Source organism: Dasypus novemcinctus, chromosome 3, assembly GCF_030445035.2.
Source record: "Dasypus novemcinctus isolate mDasNov1 chromosome 3, mDasNov1.1.hap2, whole genome shotgun sequence".
NCBI classification, from domain to species: domain Eukaryota; kingdom Metazoa; phylum Chordata; class Mammalia; order Cingulata; family Dasypodidae; genus Dasypus; species Dasypus novemcinctus.
In genome coordinates, this window is record NC_080675.1 from 35,968,958 (window position 1) to 35,990,720 (window position 21,763).

At 45.5% G+C, this 21,763-nt stretch overlaps 1 protein-coding gene across 6 annotated transcripts in view; it reads right to left on the reverse strand.

Moving 5' to 3' along the window:
* Window positions 1-1,511, reverse strand: part of DCAF4 (DDB1 and CUL4 associated factor 4) — a 31,011-nt gene extending 29,500 nt beyond the window's left edge. For 2 of the 6 annotated variants that reach the window (XM_058293112.2, XM_004466049.4), the window contains exon 1: window positions 997-1,110. Coding sequence is in view for 2 of the 6 variants with exons in the window: in XM_004466047.4 (XP_004466104.2) it covers window positions 997-1,161 (165 nt within the window). In the remaining 4 variants the exon portion in view is untranslated. Of the gene's footprint in view, window positions 1-996 lie in introns of all 6 variants that reach the window. The other 4 variants (XM_071213815.1, XM_004466050.5, XM_004466047.4 and 1 more) reach the window with 3 other exon arrangements.
* Between the last annotated feature and the right edge of the window lie 20,252 nt (window positions 1,512-21,763).

Consider the following 21,763-nt stretch of genomic DNA (forward strand, 5'->3'; position numbering starts at 1 on the left):
CCCAACTACTTAGTGGTGGAACAGGGATTCCACCTCTGTGCTCTGACTCCTGGGTCTGGTGACCAGTGTTAAGGGACCCCTTCAACTGTAATTTCCATTGTTATTTAAAACCAGAGTTTGGGGCTTTGGAATTTTGATTGTTTCCTCCAAGAAGTTGTTCCATCAGTCTTTTTTACTTCTTTTTTCCTTCTTTGCCACACTGTTCAATTCACAAGATGATGTCCACGGACTATCCGACTCCCAACGAGGAGAAGGGCGTAATCATGCTTTCTGCAGTCAACTGGAGACAAGGCATCCTGGACTCTGCATGCACTTAAGCGGAAATGTTGGCTTTCTCGCCATCACACAACTCAGTGTGGCGGCTAAGAGATCGGGCTCTAGACTCAGAAAGCCTCGTCCAAATTAGAGCTCCATCACTTTCTGGCGAGTAAGCTACCTCACTTCGCCTCGTTCTGCACCTGACAAAGATCCTTCTACCCACCTCAGAGGGCTGCTGTGGGGAAAACTTGGTCAATGCCTGTAAAGCGGTTAGCACACTGCCTAGCACTAAGCAAGCACTCAATATGGTTCGGTGTTATTTTGCCCTGACCGAAAAAGTCAACCACAACCTGAACTTTAAAAAGGGGGAAACGCCCTAATGGGGCCGCAGTCCCGCGGGATGGGGCCTCTGACATCCGGGCTTTTAAAAATGTTCCTTCGGGACAGAGACCGAGCGGCGACACCCGGAGACCCCCCTTCTCACCCGCCCCGGTGTTCACGACTGCAGACCCGACCGCCAGCGACAGCAGGGCCCACGCACCCACAGACTCCCACCCGGCAAAACCAGAGCCCGCAGATCCAGGTCCCACCCGCGCGACATTCAGGCCGGCACTGCACGTGCTGCTCGGGTCCTCCCAGTCCCTTTCCCAGGCCTTCCCCTTACGCTGCCACCGCCCGAGCTCCGCAGAGGAGCAGCAGCAGCTCCCCGCCGGGGCACCGCAGCCATCACAGACCTACCTGATTAGACTCTCCCCTCGAGCTGTCCTGCAGCCCCAGCCCCGCTAGGGTAGGACCGCGCCGTGGAGGGACCCGGAAGGGCCGAGTTATAGCGTCAGCCAGTTGGGCGCGTCTGTTGTCTTGTCGCAGCTGATAGGGCCACGACGGCCGCCCGTTTCTTCTCATTGGACGCGGCTTCCGTTTGTCGCCGTCAATAGGGCCCCCTCCCGGGGAAGGCGGGACGTGGGTGTTCGGCTCTGCCCAGGCCGGGCGGGCAGGCTGCGGGTTGGCAGGCGTGTCTGGGCGGGGCCCGCCTGGGGGCGTGGCCGGGCCTTGGCCTGGGCTGCGCTGGCAGCCGGCAAGCTCCGGGGCTGCTACCTGCTAAGCTAATCTCCCGCAGAGTCCCCGGTTCTTTCTCTGCCCGCGGCCCAATGACTCGGGCCCCAGAAGTCCTCTCGTCGCTCGGGGCCACTGTCTTCAAGACTGAGACTTGGGAAGGAGGAACTGTGGTGTTGGGTGAAGGGCGAAGGAGTCTCTGAGATGAGGAAGAGAAAAAGGAACAGGTGGTGATGTCTTCAGCATTAACCTCCGGTGCTTGAGGCGGATGACCTGAGCCTGCTTGCCCAGAGGTGCAGAGGAGCGTGCCCTGAGCTGGGAGTCAGGAGGCCTGGGTTCTAGGTCTAGTTCTATTTCCTGCTTGCTGTGTGACCCGAGGCGAACCTTCTCCCTTCTCTGGGCCTCGGTTGAAACAGAAAAAGTAGAGTATACAGAAAACTGGACCTATTCCTGCAATCTGAAAGCTGGACATACATCCGGACTCACCCCACCCCCCTTTTGGGGTAAACACCCTCACCCCCTATAGCTGGGCTAACTGCCAATGTTTCATTTCTGTAACTTGCTTGACTTGCTTGCTCGTTCAGCATTAGAAAGCAAAAATTAACCAATAAAATCCCTTCTAAGCGTGTGAAAACTACCCCTCCCCTCCCCACTGTATAGACCCTATGAAGTCCAAATTCCCCTGAGTTCGGGGCCCCCCTCACCTACTTATGGTGGAGGGTGCCCCGCGGTAAATAAAGGTTCCTAAATTTATACCTCCTGGGGTCTAAGTGTCTGACTTATGAAGTGATCCCACTTTAATTGGAGGCCCCAGCGAGATTTGATGGCGCCAACCTTGCCAGGACTCGTAGGGGAAGGCCTCTGAGAGACGTGCCTCAGCCCCAGGATACCCGGGCTGGGTTTGACACTCCAGAGGGACTGCTGATTTGGCCTTAGGAACTGCCTGTTCTGCTCTGTTGGGGTAAGTCTGGATCCAGAGAAGGCTGTTGAAATGCTGGACGGCTACAGATTCACAGCCAGGCCTCTGGGCGAGACGTTGCCTGGGCCCTCAGGGAACCCTCGGGTTCATTCTGGTTATTGTACAATTGGTTTGGTTTTGTGTCTGTGTTCTGTGTTTTTACTGTTGTGCCTCTGTTTTGCGCTGTTTGTCTTCATCATGGGTCAGTCCACCTCCTGTGTGTCCACTCCCCTCGATTGTTTTCAGGAAGTCAAGAAGTCTGCTGCGGGATATGGCGTGAAAGTTAACCCTGGGAAACGCCGGACTCTCCGTGAGCTGGAGTGGCCCACTTTTGGGGTTGGATGGCCCAGCGCAGGAACTACGGACCTCCGAACTGCTTACGCTGTCCAGCGTGTTATCTGTGGTCAACCCGGCCACCCTGACCAGATGCCCTACATTGATGCTGGATAGATCTCCTGACTCAGACCCCTAAGAAACCAAAATCTTGTCTTTCAGGTCTAGCGGCTGGATGTAGGCGACTGAATGCAATTCTTCCTCTGAAAGGCTAAAAAAGGGACCCCAAGCCTCCGGTTTTGCAGGAACAACCTGAAGACCCCACTCCAGACCCCCCTCCCTACCTGGCCCCTAATCCCTCAGCTCCTTCCTTGTATTCCCGAAGCTTACAAGCTCACAGGCTGTCCCTCCTGTGGTCAGCCCCCCCCATACATGGCAGGGTACCCCCTGCCAGGCTGCGGCAGATTCCACTAGCACCAGCTCAACAGATGAACCTCCTCCCGTGCCCCTCCTGCCTCTGCGACAGGCTGGTCTAGGTCGGGGGCCCGCCGGTCAGCCTTTTGTGGTGTATGCCCTGTTTTCTTCCACAGACCTATACAATCGGAAGCATCAAAATCCCCCGTTTTCAAAAAAGCCTCAGAGATTACTCTCTCTCCTAGAAACTATTTTCTTTACTCATAATCCCACTTGGGATGATTATTAACAGTTATTGCAGGTTCTGTTTACGTCAGAAGAAAGAGAGAGAGTGCGGAGGGAGGCTGTTAAAACCATTCTGGGACGAGACAGCCAACCCACGAATGACACTAGATGCATCGAGGCTGTTTTCCCCTCCTCCAGACTGCATTGGGACTATAATGACGATGAAGGGAAGGAAGCTCTCGAGTGGTTTCGCCAGATTCTGCTATGTGGCCTCCATGCTGGTGCCAGAAAACCAACTAATCTTTCTAAGGTCAGCGAAACCATCCAGGGACTAGACAAGTCACCGTCCGCATTCTTAGAATGCCTCTTAGAGGCCTACAGGTGTTACACCCCCATTGATCCTGAGGCCCCTGAAAATAGGAGAGCAATCAATATAGCTTTCGTGTCCCAATTGATTTCTGACATTCGTAGGAAATTACAGAAGTTAGAGGGATTTGAAGGGAAGCCTTTGTCCGAGTTGATGGAAATTGCCCAGAAGACATACAATAATAGGGAGGATTCTGAAACCCCAAAGACAAAAAAGGTAGCAAAGGTTCTCCTTAGTTCATTAGTTAAGCTGAGTCCTCCGAATCCCCACATAGGCCTCCAGGAGGGAAAGGAAAGCCGGGGACAGGCAGACTGAGGCTACAGAAAGATCAGCGCGACTACTGTAAGGAAATTGGACATTGGGAAAATGAGTGCCCCCGTCGAAAAGTTAACCCAAAACCTGCTTCAGAATTATTAAACTGATGGGGCCAGGGCTCAAACGGCCCCCAGGAGCCCATGGTGAAATGAAAAGCCGGGGGCACCCCAGGGACCTTTTTAGTGGATACTGGGGCCACCTATTCTGCACTGAAGACAGACCCCGGCCCCTTCTGGACTGAGCAAATACTCATCCAGGGGGCTATGGGAAAGTTAGATTCTTACCTACAGACCATGGCCTGGATTGTAGACCTCAGAGCTGGGACGGTCACCCATTCCTTCCTTGTTATGCCTAACTGCCAATATCCCCTGCTTGGGAGAGACTTATTGTGAAAATTAAAGGCCACTATTTCCTTCCATGGTGGTGCAACCGAACTAACCTTTGGCTCCCAGTCTCAGATTCTCTTAGTTACCTGTTCCCTCACCAAAGAATATGCCCTTGCTCCCACCAGGTTGCCTTCCTGGGATGAGGTGTTATTACAAAAATTTCAGTGTTTAGTTCCTGGAGTCTGGGCGGAAACAAATTCTCCAGGCCTGGCCCAACACCAGACTCCAGTAGTAGTTTAACTGCTGAGCACCTCTCTCCCTGTAAGAATACGTCAGTATACTATCAGTCAGAAGGCGAGATGGGGAATCAGCCAGCACAGCAATCACCTTCTTGAGGCTGGTGTTTTAATCCCTTGCCGGTCCCAGTGGAATACCCCATTCATTGCTCCCTGTTTTAAAACCAGGAAGCCAGGACTATTGCCCCGTGCAAGATCTGAGGGAGGTTAACTAAAGAGTGGAGACTGTCGTTCCTACCGTTCCAAATCCATATACGCTCTTAAGTCAACTCCCCCCTAACCGCACTGTTTACTCTGTCTTGGACCTCAAGGATGCTTTTTTCTCTATTCCACTGTCGCCAATCAGCCAACCCATTTTTGCTTTTGAAGATCCCCGTCCTGAGGGAACAGGGGCAATTAACCTGGACCAGACTCCCCCAGGGCTTCAAGAATTTCCCCACTCTCTTCGGGGAAGCCCTGGGGCAGGATCTGTTCTTATTGAGGGAGCAACACCCGGCCATAACCTTACTTCAATATGTTGATGATCTTCTAGCAGCTGACAGCCTCGACGCTTGTCGGGAGGCTACTCTGGACTTATTGGATGCCTTGGTGGAGATGGGATACCGTGTCTCTGCAAAGAAAGCCCAGCTTTGCTCTCCCTTGGTAACATATCTGGGTTACCTTATAGAAAGAGGGGAGCGGCGGCTTTCATCGGCCCGAGTCAAGGCTGTTCTGGACGTCCCCGGAACCGAAAACCATCCTGTAGGTCTGGGAGTTCCTCGGGGCCATGGGTTATTGCTGGCTCTGGATTCCTGGATTTGCTGAAATAGCAAAACCTCCCTAGGCTGCCCTGGCGGGGAAGAACACCCATTTGTCCTGGACCGGCGAACAGCAAGAAGCCTTCGAGCGCCTGAAGACGGCCCTGGTGAGTGCCCCGGCCCTTGGGTTGCCAGGCCTGACTAAACCTTTTCATCTATTCATGGATGAACATAGGGGAGTTGCTAAGGGAGTTCTGACCCAGACTGTTGGCCCCTGGAGGAGGCCTGTAGCATACCTCTCTAAGAAACTGGACTACGTGGCAGCCGGCCGGCCCAATTGTTTGCGGGCTGTGGCAGCCACAGCTCTGCTGGTAAAAGAAGCTTCCAAGCAAACATTTGGACAAAATATAGTAGTCACAGCCCTGCATTCAGTAGAGACTCTTCTTTGCAGCCCTCCCAATCGTTGGTTATCCAACGCTCGAATAACGCAATATCAAGTATTACTTTTGAACCACCCCCGTCAGTAACTTTTTCTAAAACGGAAGCATTAAATCCTGCTACTCTGCTTCCCGATGCGGATGGACCCCGCTGGTTCATGACTGTCTACATCTCCTAGAGCCTTTGACGGGGCTGCGACCCGACCTTACTGATACCCCCATTCCTGAAGCAGAGCATACCCTCCACGTTGATGGCAGCAGTTTCATTCAGGAGGGAGCCAGGCATGTAGGCATAGCAGTGGCTGAGCCCCCGAATGTTATCTGGGCCCAGCCCCTGAGCCGTGACACATCTGCTCAATGCGCTGAACTCATAGCCCTCACCCAGGGCTCCGGTGGGCCAAGAATTGAGTGGTCAACATTTATACTGACAGCCGATACGCTTTTGCCACAGCCCACTTCCACGGGGCCCTGGACCAGAAGCAGGGTCTATTAACTTCAGGAGGCCGGGATGTCAAAAATACCGCAGAGATCCTAGCCTTACTGGAGGCAATCTGGCTTCCCAAGCAAGTAGCGATTATACATTGTAAAGGCCATCAAAAAGGAGATTGCCTCCAAGTGTGTGGCAACCAACTGGCAGATGAAACAGCTCGGAGAGTGGCTCAATCAGCAGTAACACCCATGCGGACTGTCCCATCCGTACCAGAATGGAGCCCTGTGGCGCTCCACAATACAGCGGAGGACATGGGTCGAGGAGAGAGCCTGAACGTTTTGCACACTGAGGATGGATGGCTATGTCTACCAGGTGGCTGAATTTATTTACCTGAGGCCGTGGGGAGGCAACTAGTTAAAAGGCTGCACGAAGCTACCCATATGGGGAGCACCAAACTAGTGGAGCTGGTGGGTAGAGACTTTTATTTCCATAATCTATGTACAATCTGTCACAATGTCACAGAAAGGTGCATAACTTGTGCTAAAGTAAACCAGAGGGGAGGAGCAAAGATTCAGGAGGGGACAAGGCTCGGAGGACTAGAACCAGGGGAACAATGGGAAAGAGACTTTACTGAGATTAAACCAGGGAGGTATGGGTATTGCTATTTGCTGGTATTAATAAGACACGTTTTCGGGTTGGGTAGAGGCTTTCCCTACAAAAGGTGAAACTGCAATAATAGTAGTAAAAATGCTCATAACAGAAATCATACCCAGATTTGGACTACCCCTTAGGAAAGGCTCTGATAATGGACCAGCATTTATAGCTAAAGTGACTCACCAGTTGGCAAAAACCCTGAATATAAATTGGAAACTGCACTGTGCATTTCGACCCCAAAGTTCGGGACAGGTAGAGAGGATGAATCGCACCTTGAAAGACGCTTAGCCAAGTTGGTTCTGGAGTCTGGTGAAAACTGGGTGAGGCTCCTTCCTTTTGCCCTCCTAGAAGCTAGGTGTACCCCCTGTATACAAGGCATAACGCCTTATGAGATTCTGTTTGGACGGCCTCCACCTTTATTGCCCAAGGTGGGATTAGAAGCGGCCGTTGAATTTGATAACCTATATTTGTTCTCATCTTTAAGAGCCCTTGACAAAATCCAGAAGGAAATAAATCATATAGCCTGAACAACTCGGAACACACCGGCCGGTACTAACCAATCTTCCTTTCAGGGGCAGCCTGGAGACCTGGTGTGGGTGCGGCAATTCCACGTAGGAACGCTTGAGCCAGTATGTGATAATCTTAACCACTCCTGCTGCGGTAAAGATCTCTGGGAAGGAACACTGGATACACGTGTCCCACCTTAAGCCCGCTCCGATCAGCCCAACGGAAGCCGCCGAGGAAGAATGGACTGTCATAAAAACTGAGGAACCGCTAAGACTCAAGATCAGATGCACAGATAAGACTGGGGTTGGGGAAAAAAATAACTATTTTTCTTCCTCTCCTTCCTGGCACTTTCCCTAGCCCTAACTGCCTGTTCGTTTCGGGTAACGACCTACACCTGGAACATTATCTGAACGGAGGAAGGGACAGTCTTAAATAGCACCAATTCCTCCAGCAAAGATCCTGTGCTCATTTTCAACTTGTGTGCCCTGTTTGGTAAAAAATGGAACTACCCAGATCGGTCCCGTTTGGGGGGGGGTAGAGTAGGAATGCCAACTAGGGGATGTGGAAGCAGTTCCTTCGAGAAAGGGCTATCCTGAGACCAAATTTATGCATGCCCAGCAGCCGGGCCCCCTGAATGTAATGCCCCAGGTGAATATCACTGTGCTGCGTGGGGTTGTGAAACCCTAGCCCCATGGGCCACTAGGGAGCAAACCCTTACCCTGAGCAGAGGCAAAAATAAGGGAGACAGAATAGGGGAGTATAACCCGATCCACATTCGCATTTTGGACGGGTTTAATAATCACTGGGTAGGAGGGAGAGCCTGGGGCCTCAGGTTATATGTCACAGGACTAGCCCTTGGAACAGAGTTCACCATACAGAGGCTGTCCTGGAGCCACCCCCACCCAGCCCCACTGGCCCTAATCGCGATGTCTTTGTAAACTCAAACCGGGAGACCTCAGGAGTAGAAAAGAAAAACCTAGAGTAAACAAATAGATGTAGATCTCCAAACCCTAGAAAATTCTGTTACCTATCTTGAAACCTCCATAGCCGAAGTAGTACTTCAAAACAGATGACGCTTAGATCACTTATTTTTAAAGCAAGGAGGACTCTGTGTAGACCAAACCTTAGGGGAGACGCGCTGTTTCTATGCTAACCATTCTGGCGTTATTCGAGAGAGCCTGTCCTTGGGGAGGAATAGGTTAAAGGAGCGAGAAGAAGACCGAATTAGGGAAGCAAATTGGTATGAAAAATTATTCACCTGTCTCCCCGGGTGATCACCGTTGTCAGTGCAGTAGCTGGACCTCTCATTCTTTTATTGATTGGCCTTTTAGTAGCCCCTATCGCTATTAATTGCCTTATCTCCTACATCCAGAGGAGAGTGCAAGCTGTTAAACTTATGGTGCTGCGCTCCCATTACACCCACTAGCAACGGAATCTGAGTCAAGGGTTTGACTTAGTCACAAACAGGAGTGGGGAATGAAGCAGAAAAAGTAAAGTATACAGAAAACTGGGCCTACTCCTGCAATCTGAAAGCCCTACATACAACCGGACTCACCCTCCCACTGCTTGGGGTAAACACCCTACCCCCCTATAGCTCGGCTAACTGCCAGTGTTCCACTTTTGTAACTTGATTGCATTTGTAACTTGCTCGATTGTAAACACTCTCACCCCCTATAGCTGGGCTAACTGCCAATATTTCATTTCTGTAACTTGCTTGACTTGCTTGCTTGTTCAGCATTAGAAAGCAAAAATTAACCAATAAAATTCCTTCTAAGCGCATGAAAGCTACCCCTCCCCTCTGTAAAGACCCCTATAAAACCCACATTCCCCTGAGTTCGGGGCCCCCTCACCTACTTATGGTGGAGGGTGCCCAGCAGTAAATAAAGATTCTCTAAATTTATAACTCCTGGGTGTCTAAGCGTCTGACTTATGAAGTGATCCCACTTCAGGTTTCTTCTCTTTGAAACAAGAAAGTTGATCTGACGTTATCTTCAGCTCTAAGATTCAGAACAGTTTGTTTGTACAATCAGTATTTGCGGAAAGTTTTCCGTGTTCAGTGCCTCAGCTGACAACCATCAGATCTTAAACGGAAGCCTGTGATGGAGCTCTTTATGTATTAGGAAAATAAGCCCTTTCTTGTGTAAAGAATTGCAAATATTTTACACAAATTATCAGTTTTCTGAAAAGAGCTGGATTGGAATAGGCTGGGCCTGGCAGGGGCCACCCACCAGGAACTAGGCCGTGGGGTTGATCCCCTGTACCAGAGTATGTGGAAGCCACTTCCAGCAACACCATGAGGCTCTGAAGGAGTTTACAAGCAAGTGCAGGGCTTGGAGTGGAGGTGGGTGAGTGGGGAGGCAGGGAGTAAGGGGAGTATAATCAGAATAAGGGACAGCTTCAGGAAGCAGAGGGAAATCTAAGCTGGACGAAACAAACATGACCGAAAACTTGTTCAAGGAATAGTAAGCATTTGTTTTGGCTGCATGAGAGGGGTGTCTTGGAAGCAAAACCTGCAAAGTAGGTTAATAACACAGGGCCTCAAATGCCAGCAAAAGGAGTAGGCACTGATTAGGCAGCAGGAACTTCTGGAGGCTTGGGAGGTGGGGGTGATATGGCTAGAGCTATGCTTTGGGAAAACCACCTGGGCACCACTGTATGGGAGATTGGAGAGGAAAGACCAGAAGACTACTGGGAGACTTGTTAGGAGGTTGTTGCAAAGAAAAGAAGAAAAAAAGGAGGTTGTTGCAGCAATGGTCTCTGTGAAAGCCAGAGAGGGCCCAGCCAGAGATGGGGGGGTGGATGTGAGACACATTTCAGAGGGAAAATCTGCAAGACTTGATAGCTCTGTGGAAGGAAACAAATAGGATTCTAAACTGAACAGCTACGGTGACGAGGAAGTCAAGAGAAAAGAGTTGGTTTGGGCTAGAGTGAATGGATGGCTGTCAGTTGAATATCCATGGAGGGAGTGGTGTGGTAGGTACAGAAAATGGCCTTGAGGACCTGCAATGAATTTACAGAGGGAAAGATTTAAGAACATTTGCAAATCAATGCACAAGCAAGCTTGGCCAGGGACAAGTGGTATGACCTCTCTGAATCTGTTTCTTCCTTGGTAAAATGAGGATAATAATACCTACTGAAGACTGAAGAGGGTTGTGAGGAATAAATTCAAGGATAAAACACTTTGTACTGTGCTTGATCTATAGCTCCCATTGACTGAACACCCTCTATTATGAGAAGAGCTTGATATCTAGATGGCTAATGTTATAGCTTTTTTTTTAAAAAGACTTATTTATTTATTTCTCTCCCCTTCCCCTCCCCCCCCCATCCTGGTTGTCTGTTCTCTGTGTCTATTTGCTGCGTGTTCTTCTTTGTCCGCTTCTGTTGTTGTCAGCGGCACGGGAATCTGTGTTTCTTTTTGTTGCATCATCTTGTTGTGTCAGCTCTCTGTGTGTGCAGTGCCATTCCTGGGCAGGCTGCACTTTCTTTCACACTGGGTGGCTCTCCTTGTGGGACGCACTCCTTGCGCGTGGGGCTCCCCTATGCGGGGGACACCCCTGCATGGCACGGCACTCCTTGCGCACATCAGCACTGCACGTGGGCCAGCTCCACACGGGTCAAGGAGGCCTGGGATTTGAACCGCGGACCTCCCATGTGGTAGATGGGCGCCTTAACCACTGGGCCAGGTCTGCTTCCCTGTTATCTCAAAAGTACAAATAATTACTTTTTTTTCCCCATTTCATCTCCAGAATCTGAAGCCAAGGCAAATAAAAGTTTTCCTTTGAAATGGCATCTGAAATGAACTAATATTACATTTGACTGCCTAAAAATGATAAACAATACTCTTAAAGTCCTTGCCATATGCCAGATATTTTCTGAGCACTTTATATGTATTAATTCTTTTAATCATTAACAACAACCCTATGTGGTAGTGAAGCAGGCTAGTGAGATAGGGAATTAATAGATGGATCTGGAACCTGGCAAGAAGTCCACATGGACATCAGCAACCCCAAGATTCTGCCACTCAGAAGACTTCTCCTGGAAGCCAGGAGAAGCCCGGATATTCCCTAAGGACTTTATCATTGGGCCCTCCTGAGAGATTGATGGGAGAAATAAGCAATCAAAATAGTGAACAGCTGGAACTCCTCCCCTGCCATTAGCAAAGGGGTGGGATAATTAACAGTTCAAAAGCCAGGCGCAAGGCCTGAAGGAGCTCTCTTGCTCTCTTGCTATTTTGTGCTCTCTTGTCTCTGGATCAGCCTTCTCCCCTGCTTGAATCACCATGCAGGTAAAACCTGGGCATTTATAACCTATAATGGGGAATTGTATCCTGCAAATCAGCCCTCTTTATCCCTTTTCACCCCCTTCCTCTCTACCTGGGACCCCTGCTCTGCTATTTTCTCCCATTTCTCTTCCCTCCCTACCTGAATTAATTACTGGCCTAACTCACCTGGCGTGCTCTTAAAATTCATTTCTCCAGTATAGCCAAGAACCTAAACAAAATCCGTTGACAGTAGGTACTATTATTTTCACCCCTTTACTGATGAACTGAATCACAGAGAGGTTAAGTAACTTGCTCAAGATCACACAGCTGGTGAATAGCTGAGTCAGGATTCAAATTCAGTCTTGTTCTAGGATCTGTGTTCTCAAGGCAAAAAGGAACATAATGAAAATCAAAAGACACGTGCCGATATTTGATATAAAATCTTTGCAACTCTTATCATAGAAAAGCTAATTTTCCTAATGTATAAGGAGCTCTTAAAAATAAACCCAGGGAAACAGATTTGGCCCAATGGTTAGGGCATCCATCTGCCACATGGGAGGTCTGTGGTTCAAACCCCGGCCCTCCTTGACCCGTGTGGAACTGGCCCATGTACAGTGCTGATGCATGCAAGGAGTGCCATGCCACATGGGGGAGTTCCCCATGTAGGGGAGCCCCACACGCAAGGAGTGCACCCCATAAGGAGAGCCGCCTAGCATGAAAGAAAGTGCAGCCTGCCCAAGAATGGCACTGCACACACAGAGAGCTGACACAACAAGATGATGCAACAAAAAGAAACACAGATTCCCCTGCCGCTGACAACAACAGAAGTGGACAAAGAAGAACATGCAGACAATAGACACAGAGAACAGACAACTGGGGGGGGGGGGGAGTGGGGGAAGGGGAGAGAAATAAAATAAATAAATCTTAAAAAAAAAAACCAATAGAAAAATGAGCGATCCATAAACAGATAGCATACAGAAAAAAGGAAATAAACATGAAATGATGCTGATTCTCCATATAAGGGAAATATAGTTCAAATACACAAAATCCAGAAGTTTTTTAATACTCAGTGACTGAGACTCTCACCCGCTCTCTAAGGGAAACAATTTGACAATATATCGCTCTTTATCAGAATTAAAATGCACAGACATTTACCCAAGCAATTGTACTGCTAATTCATTCTAAAATATATATTTGGTTATCTTCAAAATTGCTTAGGTATATGGGGCTTTGTTTATAACAGCAAAAACTTGGAAATAACCTTAATGTTCATGAGTAAGAAAAATTGATGGTACATTCATTCAGTGGAATACTATGCAGCTATTAAAAAGAAAAAGAATGAGGACACTTTTTATATCCTGATAAGAAATTACCTCCAAGACAGATTCTTAGTAACATATAGAGTGAAAAATGGGTGTGTCTATGTGTGTATTTCTCCCTGGAGTGATACGTAGGGAAACCGATATTATCCATTACCTCGAGGGAGGGGCTCTAGGTAGTCAGGAGGCAGGAATGGAGGGAGGTTTTTCACTATATGCCTTGTACCTTTTTAATTTTGACAACATGAAATTAAAATAGAAAACATGTCTATTAAAATACCAAAGTTAAATGTTAATTAAAACAAATCAACATATGACAAGCAACCACCTACAGAAGTTGTCCTTTTCAGGAAAGATTTTTAAATGTATTAGTAAAGGGTCTAGGCTTGTCAAACCCCATCACAGAGACATTAATCCAAAATATAATCAATATAAGATGAACATAATCCAATGAACATATCCATCATGTGGTAACAGTCACCCAGAACCCAGAAAAAGTTACTGTTTGATCAGAATTTGTCAGTGTCTATTTAGCAGTATTGAAGGTGATGAGTTGTGATATCTGAGGTCCCTGGAAACCTGGGTTCAAAATAATTCTCCTATCCCTTCCCTCACCTGAATGAAATATCCTACAAAACTCTCCAAGTCCCTTTGTTTGATTTCATGTTCACGAAATTGCTGATGATTGACCTCACTAGCCAGGGAAGGCAGTTCTGGAAAGGAGAGAGTGTTGGATAATGGGTGAGAACATTCTAGGCACTAGGAAGTTCTATATCCCAGTAATAAACATGGGGAGTGGATGTGCTCAAGCAGTTAGATGCCTGCCTACCACATGGGAGGTTCCAGGTTTGGTTCTCATTGCCTCCCAAAGAAGACAAGCAAGACAGTGGGCTGATGCGATGGGCTGGCGTGGTGAGCTGATGCAACAAGATGATGCAATGAAGAGACACAACAAGGAAACACAATGAGAGACACAGCAACCAGGGAGTGGAGGTGGCTCAAGTGATTAGGTGCCAATCTCCCACATGGGAGGCCCTGGGTTCAGTTCCCAGTGCCTCCTAAAAAGAAGACAAGCAAACAACAAACAGACACAGAGAGCAGACAGTGAGTACAAATTGGGGGGGGGGGGTAAAATAAATCTTAAAAAAAAAAACCCTTTTAATTGAGAAGGACTGGAAAAGAGATATATTTTGGATACTTCATTTTTCTTTAACTTTTTAATGCATACTTGTTATTTAAAATAATCCAGCTGGATCAATAATGATTTAGCATGGCTACTTTTGAAAAAGATTTTGAGTTTCTGCTTCATAAAGTTATGAGTTGGCATATTGTTGTCTGTTGTAATTCATTCCAATAAGATGTGAAGAATTCCCAAATAGGACTTTGATTATCCAGAAAGCATTATGGCCTAAGTGGAAATTAAATAAACCAATAATTTATTTCATTCTTAGAGATTATTATGCCCAGTAGTTAGAGCTATAATACAAAAATTAGAAATGTTATAATAATTTCTATTATATTAGAATTTTTTATATTCATAAATGTTTATTGCTATACTATCTATTCCTTATAATTGAATATATTAAATCTAACCTGGCCTTGCATTCTCTTTTAAAATTTGTAATTTCTTTCAACCTATTTTTCTTTTTATTCTACAATTTTACAATAAAGATCTTTTTAACAGCAAAAAAAAAAAAGCCATTGATTGTACACTTTGAATAGATCATATGGTATGTGAATATATTTCAATAAAACTGCTTAATAAGCAAATAAATAGTTGTGCAAAAATAGCCAGAAATAGCAGCTATGTACAGCAGAGTAAACATTGAGAGGGGAGGAATTTTCTTGTCTGTTTTTTCTTTATTATTATTATTATTATTCTTATTGAAATAATGAAAATGCTTTAATAATGATTGAAGTGATGAATGCACAACTATGTGATTATACCAAATTCTTTTGATTGTACACTTTGGATAAATTGTATGCTTTATTAATATGTATCAATAAAATTGATTTGTTTGAAAAAATCCCAAATTATTTGACAAATCCATCAAAAAAAAACCACTATTAATATTTGGGTGTATATCTTTTTTTTTTTTAAAGATGTATTTAATTTAATTTAATTTATTTCTTCCCCCTCCCCCTCATTGTTTGTGCTCACTGTGCACATTCATTGTGTGCTCTCTGTGCCTGCTTGCTTGTCTTCTCTTTAGGAGGTACTGGGAACCGAACCTGGCACCTCCCAAGTGGGAGAGAGGCACTCAATCACTTGAGCCACCTCCGCTCTCTGCTTTGTTGTATCTCTCATAATGTTTCCTCTTTTGTATCTCCTTGTTACATCATCTTGTTGTGTCAGCTCGCCACGCCAGCCCATCACGCCAGCTTGCTGTCTTGCTCGTCTTCTCTAGGATGCATCAGAAACCAAACTTGGGACCTCCTATGTGGCAGTGGCTGCCCAAATTCTTGAGCCACATTCGCTTTCCATGTCTTTTTTCCTAAGAATGTGTTTGTTGTAGTTGTTTATATAGTTTATCCATTCATTGTTGAGTACGTAGAATACAAATGCCAGCCCCGTTCTGGGTGTTAGAAATATAGTTTGTTTCTTTTAATAATTAACAAATATTTTTGAAACAATCATAAATTTACAAAAAAGTCCCACTTTTACAGTAAAGTACAGGGAACTTTTCCCCCCAGAATTATTTAAGAGTAAATTGCTGACCTGATACCCCATCACTCCTTGGATTACTTTTAGTTTGTAATTCCTACAAGCAAGGGCAATCTTCTTCATTCCCACAATATCACCATCAAAATCAGGAAATTAACATCAATACATGCCTACCATCAAATCCTCAGACTCCATTTAACCACCAAATTGCCCCAGTGAATTTCTTTGGGACTTGAATAACTAAAGGATCCAGTCCAGAGTCACATGTTGTATTTAGTTATCATGTCTAAACCTCCTTCAGTTTAGAAGAGTTCCTCAGTCTTTGATTTTCATGACTTGGACGCTTTTGAAGAATACAGGCCATTTAGTCGATTAGTATAGTGTTCCTCAGTTTGGGTTTGTCTGATGTTTTCTCATGATTAAACTCAGATTGTATCTTCAACAGGAAAATCACAGATGTGGTACTGCCGTCTTCTCATTGCAACCTATCAGGTGGCACCTGATTTTAATTTGTCCCATTATCGATGACGTTAACTTTGACTTTTTAATTGAAGTGTTGTTGGTCAGATATCTCCACTGTGAAGTTACTCTTTTTCTTCTCTTAAAGTGTTTCTTTTTTTTAACTTTTTGAAATAATTACAGACTCATGAGAAGTTGCAAAACTTCACAGAAGTATATAGAGTACAGCGGGGTCAGGTATACCCTCACCTAACTTCCCCAAAGGTAACATCTTACATAAGTACAGTTCAATATTACTTTTTCTTTTTAAGATTTATTTATTTATTTATGCCCCCCTCCCTAATGGCTTGTTCCTTTCTTTGCTGTCTCTTCTCTGGTCCATTTGCTACACATTTTCTCTGTGTCTGCTTGTCTCCCTTTGCTGGGTCATTTTGCTGTGCCAGCTCTCCAGGGCACATGGGCCGGCAGCTCTCCGTGGCACACAGGCCACCTTTGCCTTCACAAGGAGGCCCTGGGATGCGAACCCAGGGCCTCCCATATGGTAGACGGGAGCCCAACTGTGAGCCACAGATGCCTTCCTTACTTTTTCTTTTTGTAATTTAGTAAGTATCTGTGGCGAGGTAAGTGAGGCTATGTAACTATCCTATTCCTCATCATGATGGTTAGGCTAATGTGTCAACTTGGTCACGTAATTGTGCCCAGTTGTTTGGTCAAGCAAGCATTGGGCTAATTATAATACAAGGACAATTAGGGGCTTTAGTCATCAGTGAGTTTACTGCATAGAGAGTGCCGTCGGTACTGAGTGCTGCTTTTTCCAATCAGTTGAATGCCTTAAAAGGGGAAGTGATTTCAGCATTCAGGGAGAATGCCCCAGCTCATCTTTGGACAGCCAACATCTCCTGCTAACTCATCAAGGACCTTCACTGGACTTTCATCAGAGCCCCTCATCTGCAGCCTGCCTGCAAACCTGGACTTGTGCATCCTCACGATCACATGAGAGAATCTTATAAATCTCATAGTATGTACAGACATCTCCTGTTGATTCCATTTCCCAGAAGAACCCTAAGACACTCATCAAACATTCAATCGATTCATTTTTTTATGCACTCATGGTTTTCTATTTTATTTCATGGGTTAATTCTATTACCGTCATTATTTATTTTGATGCTTGAATAGTCTCTGTTCGGTTTTTAAACTGGCTTTTGCATCTTTTGAAATGTCCTCATCATTTCTTGAGCATTTCCTTGCTTTCTGGCAGAGATGTATCAGCTTATCTTGTACTTTCCCTGCCCCAGCTCTGGAATCAGTCATTTGTCTAAGAAGCCCCAGTCCCATTTAGTGAAGACTGGTATTTTGAATCCAAGATCTTAGGGGTAAGTCTGTTCATTGCTATTAGGCTATCACTTTTCCAAGGCCTTCTCAGTGGTCATGGTTGGGCAGTCTCTTTTTCTCTCTCTCTCACACACACCCACACAACACACACACATTTGCATCTTTATTTATTTGCTATTATCTATCATCTGTCTATCCCTCTGTCTCACTATCCATCCATCATCTACCAGATCATCTCTCTAATCATCTATTCTGAAAAATGAATGTACACCATTACCTCTGGTTCTAACTACCACAGACTTTGTCTAGTTTTCTCCCTTTCCATATTTGTATCTCCCTCCCCCTAGAGTGAAATTTCCATTATCTTTATTTGCTTATTTGATAATTCCCCTTTTACATAACTGTATTAGTCAGCTGAAGGGGTGCTCGTGCAAAGTACCACACCTCTGTGGCTCTTTATAAATGGTATTTATTTGGGGTAGAAGCTTATAGTTAAAAGGCCCTAAAGCATAAGTTATTTCCCTCACCAAAGTCTGTTGCCATGTGTTGAAGCAAGGGGGTGGGCGATGTCTGCATGGGTTCAGCCTTCCTTGCTCTTAAGGCTCCATGGGCCCAGCTTCTTTCAAGCTCAGCTGTAGGCTGGGGTAAGTCTCGTCTCTCTTCCAGGGCTCATTTCTCTCTGGGTTTAGCTGCAGTTGTAGGCTGTCAGGCTCATTTTCTTTCCAGGGCCTCTGCTGTGTCTATGGAGCTGTTTATTCCTCCGTGTTCTTCTCCTCTGTATTTACTTCCCAGGGCTGGCTCCAGCACCAAAAACTCGAACTCTCTCCTCTGCAGTGTAGTTTTCCCTGTGATTCCCCACCCACCAAGGGAGCAGGGACTCAATGTCCTACTGATGTGGCCAAATCAAAACCCCAATCTTAATCAAGTAAAAGTGAAACCTCTGAATCTAATATAATCTAATATTCCCAGAGGAACAGACCAGTTTACAAACATAATCCAATATCTATTTTTTGTTGGAGATTTTGACCCGAAGGGTATTGGGAATGAAAGAAAGAGAAAAGGGGGAAGGAATGAGCAAGAGAGCTGGGATCAGGGGGTCTGCGAGTAATAAATCCTCAGACAAGTTTATTGTTTACAAGGGGCTCTCTATATACCCCAGTGTACGTGACAACAAGCAGGAACATGTAGCCTACATGACAATAAGCAGGAACAGTCGCCTACATGACATCAAGCAGCATTACTCATAGTCTAAGGAATTTTTAAAAATCTTATCTTGCCGGGAACTCATAATTACCGCATTCCTTAGGTTGCAAGCGTAGCCATGGAGACAGCACTAGCATGGAGACAGCACGTCTCTCCTTGTGAAGCCACTGTGCCTCAGTTTCCAACAGTTTTTGGAATTTTTAACAATATCAAACTGCTACAACAACCATCTTCTGTCTGCTTCCACCCCCTTGCTGAAGCCCAAGCCCTCCTCGCGTGACTGCTGGCTGAGAGCTTGTGCTGCACCACACCCCTGATTCCCCCACCCACAAGAATGCCTTCTGCATGCTCTGGGGCTCCAACACCCCTTGTGGGGAGATGGTTTTGAATAAGACAAAGTCCTTGCTTTCAAGGAGCTTACATTCTAATGATGGGGGTAGGGGCAACCAAGAATAAAAAGAAACATTAGGATATGATGAGTGCAATGATAAAGCAGCAGGATGTAGTAGGAAGTGATCGGGTTGTTTCTTTGGTTTGGGTGATGTGTTGATTATTTTTCCTTTGTGCCTCCCTCGCCCCCATCCCTAACACCCTCCACCTTTGTTTGTCCTACTCTGTGCATATCTACAGAATGCATTGCCTTGGATGTCTGCAGCTTGCCTTCCAGTTGAGTTTAACCAATGAGAGCTAGGCAGGTGGATATTGCTTGCTGCATCCCTGCTTTGGGATGTGTTCTGGGAGTAGACCCCCTTTAAGGCCCAGTTCTCACTAGCCTTCAGGAATTCCCCCTTGTCCCTGTGAGCCTCTGCGTGGTACTAGCTTTCCACCGTTGCTAGCTCCTAGCTACCCCAACAGAGCTTATTTCCTTTCATTCTGCTGTACCTCCATTAATACTTCCTTCAGTAAAATCTCTTGAGCCATCCTAGTTCAAATCTAGTTCAGGAAAGACCCCTGAGGAAATTGTTTTTTTGAAATTATCTTTTTTTCCCCACCTCAGTCCATATTCTTACATATATGATTTTCTTTTTTTAATTTCTCTCCCCTTCCCCAGCCCCCTCCCCCCAGTTGTGTGCATTTGCTGTGTGTTCTTCTGTGTCCTCTTGTATTCTTGTCAGCAGCACCTGGAATCTGTGTCTCTTTTTGTTGCGTCATCTTGCTGCGTCCGTTCTCCGTGTGTGTGGTGCCATTCCTGGACAGGCTGGACCTTCTTTCATGCAGGGCGGCTCTCCTTATGGGGCACACACCTTGCACGTGGGGCTCCCCTATGTAGGGGATACCCCTGCATGGCACGACAACTCCTTGTGTGCATCAGCACTGTGCATGGACCAGCTCATCACATGGGTCAGGAGGCCCTGGTTTTGAACCGTGGACCTCCCATGTGGAAGGTGGATGCCCTATCTGTTGAGCCAAGTCTGCTTCCCCATGTATGATTTTCAAAAGCTCGGCGTGTTCAGTTTAAAAAGGAAGACATCCGGGCTTGTCTTTCTAGAGCTGAGTGTAGAATGGATTCCCTTGTTGTCCTGCCCTCAACCTAAGCACCTTGGGGTATGCATTAAAGATGGTGGGGTGCACACTGTTGTGACCCTAACTCTCCAGGCAGCCAGCTTAACCAAGTAGTACCATTTTGGCTTCTTTAGGCTACAGAGCTGCATTTCCTTCATAGGACTTCAATCTCAGCAGTGTTACGTACCTAGACTACCATTTTCAGCCACATCCCCATTTATAAACTAGCTGTTACTATCCACTCTGTACATTTTCACACTTTTACAGTAAAGCTAATTAAAACTTCTACATACTTTAAACATCAGTAGTCCATCTCAGTCCTCCTCTTATCTCCTTTAAGAAGCCACCACCTACCACCAGGTCTTGAAGATATTTTCCTATAATTTCTTTTACAAGTTTTATGGTTCTTGCTGTTTAGGTTTTTGATCCATTTTGAGTTCATTTTTGGATAAGGTATGAGATAGAAGTCTTCTTTCATTCTTTCAGCTATGGATATCCAATTTTTCAGCACCATTTGTTGAATGGACTGTTCTGCCTGAGCTGTGTGGGTTTGACAGGCTAGTCCAAAATCACTTGACCATACATATGAGGGTCTGTTTCTGAACCATAAATTTGGTTCCATTGGTCTATGTGTCTGTCTTTATGCCAGTAGCATGCTATTTTTACCACCATAGCTAAGTAATATGATTTAAAGTCTGGAGGTGAGGGTTCACTTTTCCTTTTTATGATGTTTCTGGCTTTTCAGGATCCCTTACCCTTCTAAATAAATTTGATGATTGTGTTTTGAACTTAAAAAAAAAAATGCTGGTGGATTTTTTAAATCAGGATTACATTGAATCTGTGTATCAATATGAACAGAATTGATATCTTAATGATATTTAGTCTTCCAATCCATGAGCATGGAATGTTCTTCCAGTTATTTAGGCCTTTTTAAAATTTCTTTTAACATCGAGTTGCAGTTTTCTGAATATAAGTGCCTTACATCTTTGGTTAAGATTATTTCTGACTATTTGAGTTTTATCTGTCATATTTTATTTTCACCACTCTTTTGACACTTTTAGTTACTTTTATTAATATAATCTTCATTTCTAGACTCTCTTTCAGCCCTCTCTCTACTGTCTTTTCTTTTCAGGCTCTAGCATACCCTTTAGTATTTCCTGAAAATCTGGTCTCTTGCTTAGAAATTCTCAGTTTCTGTTTATCTGTGAATATTCTAATCTCGCCCTCATTTTTGAAAGACAGTCTTGCTGGATATAAGATTCTTGGCTGGAAGTTTTTCTCTTGTAGTATCTTAAACATATCAGACCACTGTCTTCTTGCCTCCATGGTTTCTGGTAAGAAATCAGCACTTAATCCTATTGGGTATCCCTTATATGTTATGCTGTTCTCAGAATTCTCTCTTTGTCTTTGGCATTTGACTTTCTGATGAGTATGTGTCTTGGAACTGGTCTATTTGTTTTTTTTCAGATGGGAGTACATTGTGCTTCTTGGAAATGAATATCTATGTCCTTCAAAAGAGTTGGGAAATTTTCTACCATTATTTATTCAGAAATTCCTCTGCCCCTTTTCCCTTCTCTTCTCCTTCTGTGACACCCATGACACATATATTTGCTCACTTTTTGCTATCATTTAGTTCTGAGACCTTGTTCAATTTTTTCCATTCTTTTCTTCATCTGTTCTTTAGTGTTCACTTTCAGAGGCCATTTTTTCAAGCTCACCAATCCTTTCTTCTGCCTCCTCAAATCTGCTATTAGGGAAGCGGACTTGGCCC